This window comes from Mustelus asterias, chromosome 9 (assembly GCF_964213995.1).
Source record: "Mustelus asterias chromosome 9, sMusAst1.hap1.1, whole genome shotgun sequence".
In the NCBI taxonomy this organism is placed as follows: Eukaryota; Metazoa; Chordata; class Chondrichthyes; order Carcharhiniformes; family Triakidae; genus Mustelus; species Mustelus asterias.
The window spans coordinates 57,150,109-57,162,150 of NC_135809.1; the positions used below are offsets into that span (position 1 = coordinate 57,150,109).

Genomic DNA, 12,042 nt, shown 5'->3' on the forward strand with positions numbered 1-12,042 from the left:
GAAAGAAAAGCAGCAAAAACGATACTTGGATAAAATAAACCTGGAAATAATGCACAATATTTGGAAGTAAATTATAGGTCAAAATTTCAACTGAAGGTTCTTGATCAAAGTCCCTCTTCTTCTTTGAGGAGGTAACTGCCCCACTGTAATGTCCACCTCTTTTGTTTTTACTTCTGGCAACCTGGTTCAGCACAGATGACAGAGCCATTGTCACCGAGTGGTGCCCCAAGCATCTCTGCTCTGGGTGCCTCTTTAACACAACCCACGCCTGAATGTCATTTTCTCCGGCACCATCTGTGGCCCATTCATCTGATGAGAGCAGCTCTTTATTTCAAAACCGTAGCCACAGACCCAGGCTGCCTAATCCATTCACGACATAAGGAGGGGATGGAGTAAGGCTTACAGCAACTGTCCTTCAAGCAGGTGACTGGAGTAAGTCTGACATTAAAACACTTGATTCTTCAGTTCCGTTTTAAAATAGGCTTTCTGAGCTCATCTGCCTTTCTATAATTTGTTTCAGTCTTTGTCTTCAATTCAAAAGCCTCAACGTTTTTCTTCTCTCTCCTCCGTGGTGTTTTTTATCAGGTTGCTGTGGCAGCCATTTTCTGATTCATGAGTGAAATGCAACGACTTCCAATGCCCTTAGCTATCTGGCCGTGGAGAGGCATCCAATCTCAGTCAAGCCCTCCTCCAATATCCATACATGTGTACATCCGGCAAGTACATCTGGGAGTGGGCAAGACCAGACCACTCTTAATGTGGGCACGGAGGCCAACTGTGATCCAGCAACTCTGCCATAGTCCAGGCGGAGATCAAGTTTACAGAGAACTATTTGTGGCTTTTCTAAATCTACTTAGCCTGGACTCCAAAACATCGGCAGCCAACAAACAGCTTCCTTCCGATCATTTCCACTATTTATCCCAGGTCCCTTATCTCAGTAGCTGACTCGTAAATCCCATTTCTCACGGGCAAGCAGCTTAAGGGAGCAGGATTTAGCAGTGAAAGAGCGGGAGCTTGCCCCCAATGCTGGGCTCCTGGAATTTGAATTAAACAGCATAAAAGCAACAAGGAATTCTTCAACTTCACTTCAATCGCCGAGATTCACTAGAAATGCCTACGAGAAGCTTTGTGGCCTACAAGCCCCCTTCTGACAAACTCCACTATGAAATCCACAGGAAGCAGAGAGCAGAAATATGCAGGCATTGGGAAGGCCATATGCATGAACACTAGGAGAAATAAGAAATGTGGTTTTAGGGGATAATGGTGTGGTGGGAATATCAGAAAAAGGGTTAAATCCAAAGGATGGAAATGACTCTAAAAGTCCAAGGTTTACATGTTCAACCAAAACGGGAAAAAAAGGAGCAGGCAAATGTCAGTGTCACCTGGGCGTGAAAAGCAGAATGAAACACCATGGCCAGATATTGTGAGAAGAAATCCAAGCTAATAATTAGGGTATGATACTAACCAACATGGAGGACAATTTGCTCTATTAAGGGATCAGAAGTCCATGTTTTTCATTCTTTCGTGGGATGTGGGGATCACTGGCTAGGCCAGCATTTATTGCCACCCTTAAGTGCCTTTGAGAAGGTGGTGGTGAGCTGCCTTCTTGAACCGCTGCTGTTATGTGGTGTAAGTACATCCACAGAACTGTTAGGGAGAGAATTCCAGGATTTTGACCCAGCGACAGCGAAATATTTCCAAGTCAGGGTAGCGTGTGACTTGGAGAGGAACTTGCAAGTCGTGGTGTTCTCATGTGTCTGCTGCCCATGTCCTTCCAAGTTTGGAAGATGCTGTTGAAGGAACCTTGGTGACTTGCTACAGTGCATCTTGTAGATGGTACACACTGCTGCCACTGTGCATTGATGGTGGAGGGAGAGAATGTTGAAGGCAGAGGACAAGGTGCCAATCAAAGTGGGCTGCCTTGTCTTGGATGGTGTTGAGTTGAGTGTTGTTGGAGCTGCACCCATCCAGGCAAGTAGGGAGTATTCCATTGGAATCATGACTTGTAGACTGTATATACATGAGAACAACAGCAGCAGCAACATACATTTATATAGCATCCTTAACACAGTAAACCATCCCGAGATGTTTCACAGGAATGTTATCAGAAAAATATCGCCTGCCACCAGGCCAAAGATGATAATATTAGGAGGGAGCACCAAAAACATGATCAAACAGGTGGGTTTTATCATGTTAAAGGGAGGACAGTATTGGAGAGTCAGAGAAAATAGCAATGTGTGAGGTCCTCCCCCCAAAATGGTTACACTGCATGTCCTTCTGAATTAGAAGAGTAGAACACAGACATAATTAGGAGACTATCATTGACCAGTGTCAGGCACTCTGTTTCAGTCACAGTCACTCTTGGCTCTCTGACAATAAAACCGCATTCAGCCGTGCACTTAATGACCGGGGTTGTGTGTGTGTGTGTGTGTGTGGGGGGGGGGGGGGGGGGGGGGGGGTGCGGTGGGTAGATAAGCTTTCTCCCTGTGAAAGCATTATAAATAAAGAATCTTGCTTCAATATAAAAATGACAAATCACATATCTCAAAACAAACGGGTTCTGCACAAACTCTATAAAAGGTGCAGATAGTGGGGATTGAGTAGATGGTTTCACAGCAGCCTGCATTGTGATAAGCCAATGCCATTCTAACTTACAAAGGCTTCAGCCAAGACTGAAATTTGTGGATTAAGAAGTAGATAGAATCAATGCAAAATGATGGCTTATTTTTCTTCCATTCGGCCACCAAAATCCCAACAGATATAGAGTATTCAAGACAAACAAAATGCACCAAAGTTTTTTAATAATCTTTTACAACATTAAATGGGCTTTATAAATGCAAGTTGGGTTTTTTTTCTTGCAGGAATCATTTATAGTTCGCCATTCTGAAGCTAGGGGTCCTGCAGCCGTGAGACTGGTGATCTCGAGCAGGCAGATTAACACGGCCGATGCACCCCCAGCCCATGGACTGTACATACTTTCAAAAGTCGCTTCTCTGTCTTGAGTAATCAAAGTGCAAATGTCCAACAACTTTATAACAAGAGCTGGAAAGTCACTGAGTCCATGTCAAAGTGGAAGAATACTGGAGACGTATGAGGAATAACTTGCATGATTTAACACCTTTCACGCCCCAAAGTGCTTTACAGCCAATCAATTGTTTCTGAAATGCAGGAAATGTCAATTTGCACACAGCAAGATCCTATAAGCAGCAATGTAGTAACAATCTAATAGGTTTATATGATGTTCATTTATGGATATTGACCAGAGTACCTGGAAAACGTCCCCGCCCGCTGTTGAAATAGTACCATAGGGTTTTTTATATCCACCCTGGTTTAACATTTCAGCTGACAGATAGCACCTCATAGTGCCCTCAGTACTACACTTGGTCATAATGTTGTGAACCTATCAGTCGACTAAAAGCCAGTCCTTCATAGTTCTCATAAACCTTTGTTTTAGGTCACGCTCTATCGCTTTTCCTCTTACATCAATAAAATGGTGATGGGGAGCGGGGAAAACAAGAAAGCCTGGTTCAGCCATTACACTGATAAGGCCTAGTCTGCCCTGCGATATCCCAATCCCTAGTCGATAAAACACGAGTATGTCTGTGCACAACTCACTTGCGCGACTTCAACAAGCCCAGGAAAGATTTACTACTTAACGACCCTTGCTCACTGCTGAAGATTGACCTTTGAGCTCAAGTGACGTTTGAATATCATTTGGTCAGTGCAAGCAAACATACACACACACATGTTAATTTGTGCAATGCGGCCATGCGTGTTACGGACATGACAGCTTCAAATGATTAGAAGCCCCAGTCTTAGCTTAAATGTCAGTGTTTGATAGATTGTTGGAGAGCCCCAGATTTCTGCAGAGCTGCTGTCAAGCTCCATTCTTTAGCAACACAACAGGAGATGAAAGCTTCTTGAGCAGCATTAAGCTATACTCTGTCCGCTTGCCCAACAGATGGACTGAAGTGTTTTGATATAAGCATTAATATTCCGTCAAACTTCCCCTTATAAGATAGCATAAATTAATTCCACATCCTCAAACAGTTTACAAGATTCCATGCGTATAAAGCACAACAAACCACAACACACAAACCACATCCCATTCACCCCGACTGCAAACAATTCCAGTGTGATAAACCACATCCCATTCACCCCCACTTCATAGAATTACTGACTTGAATAACATACAAACTGGGATCAGGAGTAGGCCACTCAGCCCTTCGAGCCTGCTCCATCATTCAATAAGATCATGACTGATCTGATTGTAACCACAACTCCACTTTCCTGCCTATCTCCCAATAACCTTTCACCCTTGCTTATCCACCTCTGCCTTAAAAAAAACATTGCAAGAAGTCTCACAACAGCAGGTTAAAGTCCAACAGGTTTATTTGGAATCATGAGCTTTCAGAGCGCTGCTCCTTCATCATGTGAGTGGAGGTTAGTTCACAAACCTGTGAACTAACCACCCGTTGGTCAGCTCTAATGCCTGTTGGACTTTAACTCGGTGTTGAGAGACTTCTTACTGTGCCCACCCAGTCCAACACCAGCATCTCCACATCTTAAAAAATATTCAAAGACTCTGCTTCCACTGCCTTTTGAGCGAGAGAGATATCACCTTGCAGATCCTCAACATTGACTCCAGACTCCATGAGGTCTTATGACATGGGCAAGGAAACCTCCTGCTGAGTACTCCCTCCCTCAGCTAATGAATCAGTACTCCTCCATGTTGAAGAGGGTAGCAAGGGTATAGAAGATACTCTTGGCATCCCCAACCAGAAGTGGCTCGGTAGCACCACTAAGAGAATCAACACAGGGGATGAACCCATTTCACCTTGGCCTCATCAATGTTCCTATTGCAGGTATATCTGTCCATGACTTCTGGGAGTGACCACTGCACAGGCCCTGTGGGCACAAGGCCCATCTTTGCATTGAGGGCATCATCCATCATGGTGTTAACCAGGATAGATTCAGAATGGATATAACAGCTCTCAATTGACCATTAGGAGATGCTGTGGGATATTCGAAGTAGCAGAATCTTATTCCACCACAATCTTTAACCTCATGGTCCAGTATATTCCTCACACTACCTTACCGTCAAGACGGGATGAATCATCAGTTCAGTGAAAAGTCGGGGACACAATACCAGACAAACCTGAAAATTAGACGCCAAACTACAACACAGGACTACTTACATGTGAGTAAAACAGTGAGAGCAGCATGCAATAAATAGAGCGATACAATCCCACAACCAACAGACCAAACAAAAGCTTCGGCACAAATCGTGAGTCAAGGTGGACAATTACACAATCAACTGGAGGAAAAAACTCCTTAAGGATCCCTGTTTCAATGAGAGTGGAACCGACTCGGAAGGCAGACGGGGCCTGGATTTAACATCTCACCCAAAAAGCCGCACCTCCGACAGTGCAGCACTCCCTCGGTGCTGCACTGAAGCACAAGGCTGGATTTTGTGCTCAAATCTCCGGGGTGGAAATGGAATCCCCAGCTGAGAGCCTGCCAGAATATTAAACAGTTCGCAAGGTCTGACAACGCAACAGCAGAAATAATCTGCACCCGGGTTAGAGAAACTCAGCAGCTGGCATCATGCCAATCTTTTGTGATAGCCAGCAACTGATGGAATGGGAAAATTATATATACAGTCAGCAGGGCTGGCTCAAATACCACATCCCCTGCTGGACAATCATAAACCGCCTCAGATAGCGGCTGTGTAGAAATCTCTGCTCCAGGCTCTACCACCAACAAGGCCAAAGAAAGCGATGCTGGGAAAAGGAAATATAAACAGTGTGTTCAGAAAGGTCATAGCTTTGTGTAATAAACACCATTCATTTAAACCCCTTCTTAACTGGAGCCTTTACAGGAGCAATGTACTGGGGTAGCAAGACACAGTTGAGAGCAGCGACATTTCATTCTGCATTGCCGAGTTGCGAGTGGGAAGAGGGAGAGTTCATTCAGCCTCTTGTTCTGCCGCTCAGTCAGCCAATCTGAGCTGATATCCATTTTAACTCCACCTTTGGTTCTAGCCCTTTGCCAAGCAAAAACCTCAGCTCTGCATCAATCCAAGAATCAGAACATCAAATTATTATTAAATGGCCTAGCTTTAATTTAAAGATTATATCCCCTCGCCCTGAATTTCTAGAGGAAAAGTTTATCTTCCCTATTAAATCAAGTTATCATTTTAAACTGAGCTAACCAACCTCTTAAGCTGCCAAATGAATGTAACAATCCCTCATAATTTAACTCTTTTCAATTCACTTTGATGGGGGGTTTAGTACTGCCCAGTAAGGGATAGGTAGCATGCATGGCATGGGGCAAAGTGTGACACACAGACAGACAAGACACACACACACACACACACACACACACACACACATACATACATAGACAGACAAAGACACACACACAGACCTCAACTTTGGCAGTAGCTCAAGGCTCATTGTTTAAGCTTTAGCCACATTTGCTGTTGGACTCAAGGCATGGGAAATAAAGAGCAAGTTCGTTCAAAAAAAAGCATAAAACAGAAAAGGTATTTGGTAATGATAAGTAAGATTTGGTGAAAACATGAAAGATAATCAGATACAGAATGTTTCATTTTTCCAATGCAATTTGGAAGAATCCATAACGTCAATATTTGTGAAACAACACAACTGGGAGATTCCCACACATCATTCCATGTGTTGAAAGATTTACTCAGTATTTGCAAGCTTATTAATTTCCTACCTCACCCCCAGCAAGCAGAAGAAATCTGTTAGACTCAGTATGATACCAGAGAACAATTTAAAGATTTGTGCTCAGGCTGTTGTTTCCTTGAGAGGAAATATATAAACAAATCTGCTCCCCAGAGAAGAGGGTATATGCAAATCAAATACCACTGTTTTGTACAGAAAAACAGAACAGATTTGCTCAGAAAAGGCACCAAGTTTCACATTACAAGATAGCCCTACCCACCACAAATCACATCCGCTACCCCCACCCACCCACAATACTAAACTGGGAGAAACCCTTTGAAATGTAGCTCCTTTCAGCAACAACCCCCACACACATTGCACACTCATCAGCTAGACAGACTCAGTCTACCCCGAGGGTAATTGTTACATGACCAAAACACATTAGTCTCTAAAGCAGTAGACAAGCAACGCACACCAAACCATTATATGTCCTTCATGACATATCACGAAATGCTTGGCAGCCGATGATTTTTTTTCTCTGAACTTTAATGTGGGGAAACTGCGCACAGCAGGATTGAACAAACAGTAATGGGATAACGACTGGATAATCTATTTTTAGTGATGTTGTTTGAGAGATAAATGTTTGCCAGGCCACCAAGGAGCATGACTCTGCTCTTGCTCAAATGCTGCGACAGGACCTTTGCCATCCGTCTGGAGAACTACACTTCAGGCAGCACTCCCTTGGTGGACAACTAGAAGCAGCACTGTAGAATTTGCACTCAACTCTCTGGAATCAGAATCGTACCCATGACTTTTGGACTCAAGAGGCAGGAGTGCTATCAAAGGATGACATAATGGCTGGGATTCTCCAAACTCGCCCATGTTTGGGATTCTCCAGTCCCGCTGCAGTGAATGGAGATTTGCCTGGGTGCCAAATGCTCCATTCTGGCTGGCAGTGGTAGTGGGGCATGCGAGACTGGAGAATTCCAGCCAATATCTCTCAGCAGCACAAGTCATTAATTAATATGTATAGCCTCTCATAAAACGCCCTCACTTTGGCAGCTCAATAGTATGAGTGGAATGCATCTAAATGCACCTGAAAAATATATACAATTTTAATGAGTAAAAATTAAAACATTTTCATGCACCAACTTGGACTTCAAGCTAAGAATACACCAGAGTGATTCTATTTACAAGATGTGTAGGTTACGAAGATATGTAGGTTAGATGGATTGGCTATGCTAAAGTGCCTCTTAATATCAGGGGAATTAGCTAGGGTAAATATATGGGGTTACTGGGATAGGGCCTGGGTAGGATTGTGGTCAGTGCAGGCTCAATGGGCCGAATGGCCTCCTTCTGCACTGTAGGGATCCTAGGATTCTATAAGCCATGTTCTGATAACGATGAACAATTCCAATCTTCACGCTTCTAAAACTCTGAAAGCTGCAACATCAGTCTTGCCATTATTCATCGCAGTCAACTGGCATTTAAAATAACTAATTGTCCTCCTACAAGCTACGCAAATCAGAGTTGCTGCATCGGAATACCATCAATCCAATAATCAGCACATCACAAAATTATTATTCAGCTCTGGAATGGGAGGAAGTGGCATGCATTAGGCCAGAGGGAATGCAATGACATTCCTCAGTTGCTTAACTTAACCACCCAGTGTTAATGATTCGAGCTATAAAATGCAAATACCTAATAGCCCTGGCAAGGCAGTCACTGCACTCCATCCATCACCAGAAGGATCCTTTATTAATTCAGATAATGTGCATCATTTTTGCATTGCAGAAATGATGTGCACCTCTTAAAAGTAAACCTACTGTGATTCTGAGCCATCATTGGCTGCAGGTTGTTCCATCCAAGTGGTTGAGCTCGAGCTGAGACACAGGACAGAATATTCAGCTTGACATTCAACGTTGGTTAGTTCAGCATCTATATCACATGGTTCAATGCGGCAGCATTAAGGGAAAAGGAGCAACATCCTGATATGACTGAAAATACAATCAGCACTATTTCTGCATTGCTCTCAGTGTCGGAGGTGGAACTAAATCTAATTAGTTCTAACCTGTAGTAACCTGGATGATTTATTTGTATATCACAGCTTATTTGCAAATGGATAATATTGTTCTGTGTGGGTCAGAGCGCCAAGAGCATTTTGCGACAATTGTCTCACTTCCCTATGGCATTGATGCTTGCTGCACTCCTGTTCCACAGACTGTTACCTCCTCTCTGATATTGCCTTGGCTAACACATTACTTCTGGCAATCCATTCAGTCATGAGGAACATCGCAACTTCACCCAATCCTGTGCTCACTCTACATCCTTTAAACATGCACTTTCCGGTAAGAATTGACCAATAATCATCGGGAAGGAAGCCCTGGCCAGTTCAAAATGCCACTTGTTGGCACCCAGCCAACTTCTGCCAACTCCGCACAGGCAAGACTAGAATGTTCCTGGGAATAAATTCACTCATTCACTCACTGAATTGCTGGGGATCGGAGATGACGTCATGTTTAAGCTGGAGATACGCGACCGATCACTGCAATGTTGGTTTAGTGTGACACAATGCAATGGGCATCCATTTCAATAACTGCAACCTTCTGGAAGCTCAGTAGGAAATGATGAGCAGGAGTAGGCCATTTAGCTTGAATCTGTTCTGCACTACAGATAGCAGTTAATTGTACTGTATAATCCTTTCAAGTTCTGTGACCTGCATAATCATGTTTAAAAGAGTTTAGTGAACATAGTAAAATGGAAAAAGATTTCCTTTGTGCATACACTGCTTTGGGATCACAGGACATTCCAAAGGACGTTAAAGCAAATGAAATACTTTTGAAGAGTAGTCACTGTTGTCATGTGGAACACAGCAGCCAATTTGCACATAGTAAGATCCCACAAACGGCAGTGAGATAATGACCTGGGAATCTATTTTAAGTGATGTTCATTAAGGATTGACATATTCAACAGAACACTAGGGATAACTCCACAGCTATTCCAGAATCAGTGGTCACAGTCTGAGGATTCGGGATAGACCATTTAGAACAGAGGTGAGGAGACATTTCTTCACCCAAAGAGTGGTGAGTCTGGAATTCATTACCACAGGAAGTAGTTGACGCCAAAACATTGAATGTATTCAAGAGGCGGCTGGATATAGCACTTGGGCGAACGGGATCAAAGGTTATGGAGAGAAAGCAGGATCAGGCTATTGAGTTGGACGATCAGCCATGGTCATAATGATTGGCAGAGCAGGCTCGAAGGGCCAAATGGCCTCCTCCTATCTTCTATGTTTCTATTCATCGAATAGTACCATGGAATCTTTAACATGCACTTGAGACAGCAAATGAAGTCTCGGTTTAGCATCTCATCCAAAAGCTAACACTCACCCATGGCTGCACTGGAGCATCAGGCCTAAATTAGCTACTCAGTCTCTGCAGTGGGATTTGAACCCACAACCTCCTGTTGCAGAGGTGACATTGTCTCCAACTATGCCAGGGTTTCACGATAATCAATACTTTTGTTACCACATTTGCCTGAACATTGCACGTATCTGTTTATTTAAAAACACTGATCCACGGCAAAAGTACACAGGTAACACCATTTGTTAATGGCCTGAATTCCACCTGACTGGAGACACTAGCTCTCTCACCAAATTATTCTAAACCCAACTCCCAACATAAACAGTTCAATATATCCAGGATCAATTTTACTCGACAAAGTATTTGACTGAGGAAAGTAGTTAGGTCCACACATGCAGCACATTTCTCCACTGTTCTGACGGTTCTCCCTGTTTAAACATGATGGCAGATGGGGATGAATCTGAGAAAGGGACATTAATGTGGCACAAACAGCCAGTCTCATTCTATACTGCAGCTAATGCTGTGGGAACTACTGGTTTTATCCAATTAGTGCAACTCCTTTACTGGAACATCAGCAAGGCTATCAACGTGTGCATCTCCAGAAAAAACACAGCCGAATTTGCAGGATTTAGTCCTGAAAACACGGGTGAAAATTCCATGTAATAAAAGAGAACTGTTCAGTCACTGCTAAGCAGTGGGCTTGAGAATGCATTTCAATCACAAGAAAGCCCTCTGCTCCCAGCACATCCCTCACTCTGACCTCAACCAGGGCAGTGATACATACAACACCCCAGTTTAGAGAACGGGGGGGGGGGGGCATAATTAAAGACAAGAGAGGTTTTGATCCCCAATACTAAACACTTCCCCTTCCCCACATACCCAGTGCCATCAGGCTGGGATCAGGGCTTTACCACGATGCCCCCCTTGGTCAAACAGCCCAATGACCAAGACCACTTCAAGCTCACATATTCAGGGTGTCCTAGAGGGAGGTTTGGCAATGTACGTGAAGCTATACCCCAATAGGAGGTAACTGGAGAAAGAGTAGAGCCAAAGGGGAGAAGATGACAGAGGGGTTAAATGAATGGGACTAACTGCAAATTATACAGAAACACAACACACACCAGAACCCATGTGTGAATCATTCTGCCGGAATACTACAACAGAAGGGCCAGCATTGACACAAACACTCTATATTTAATCCAACTGGATTGTAGTTTACAGTCACCCCTGCGAATGTTTACAATCATTGCAGTGCCTCCCCACCCCACAGAGACCCCCATCCACCCCTGGGCACAGCCCAGCCCGGCTGGCAGCCCCATTGGCACCGGCTGCTCTCTCTCTTCCCAGCCACAGCCTCGCTCACTTACCCGAGAGCTCGTCAGGCTCCAACCCGCTGTCCGTGTCGATGCCGGCCAGCACGAAGTAGTCGGCGAAGCGGCAGGATCCCGAGCTGGAGCTGGTCATGTTAGCGGCTCTGTAGTTGCTGTTGCGGGGCACTGGGGCTGAGCTCCACACCGCTCATTCTCTGTCCGCCTTGCCCATGGCAGAAGCTGCCTCCCGGGGAAGGGAAATGAAGTGAGCTCCAGCGCTTGTTCTCTCGCCTCGCGCTGTGTTTCTGAGCGTGTCCTGCCTGCTCCTCCTATCTGCGCTGTGTTAAAGCTCTGTTCTCAGTCTGCAAGCCCAATCCACACTGGATTCTCTCCCTCCCACTGCTCTATAACCCCAGCACACTGACGCACTGCGGGCGCCACTTTTAAACCAGCCTCTGATTTTTTAAAATTCAGTTTTAATTCACTGGAACAAGCTGCTAGATGTAGTAGAGGCGGGTACAATTTTGTATTTTAAAAAGCAATTAGACAGTTACATAGTAAATAGGTATAGAGCGATATGGGTCAAACGCAGGCAATTGGGACGAGTTTAGCGTTTAAAAACTGGGCAGCACGGACAAGTTGGGCCGAAGGGCCTGTTTTCATGCTGTAAACCTCTATGAC

General features: G+C 44.3%; 1 protein-coding gene across 7 annotated transcripts in view; it reads right to left on the bottom strand.

Annotated features, from left to right (window-relative positions):
* Nucleotides 1-11,743, bottom strand: part of LOC144498704 (DENN domain-containing protein 5B) — a 286,461-nt gene extending 274,718 nt beyond the window's left edge. For all 7 annotated transcript variants that reach the window (XM_078220239.1, XM_078220238.1, XM_078220237.1 and 4 more), the window contains exon 1: nt 11,419-11,743. In XM_078220239.1, the coding sequence (XP_078076365.1) occupies nt 11,419-11,515 (97 nt within the window). In that variant the 5' untranslated portion in view covers nt 11,516-11,743. The remainder of the gene's footprint in view (nt 1-11,418) is intronic.
* Between the last annotated feature and the right edge of the window lie 299 nt (nt 11,744-12,042).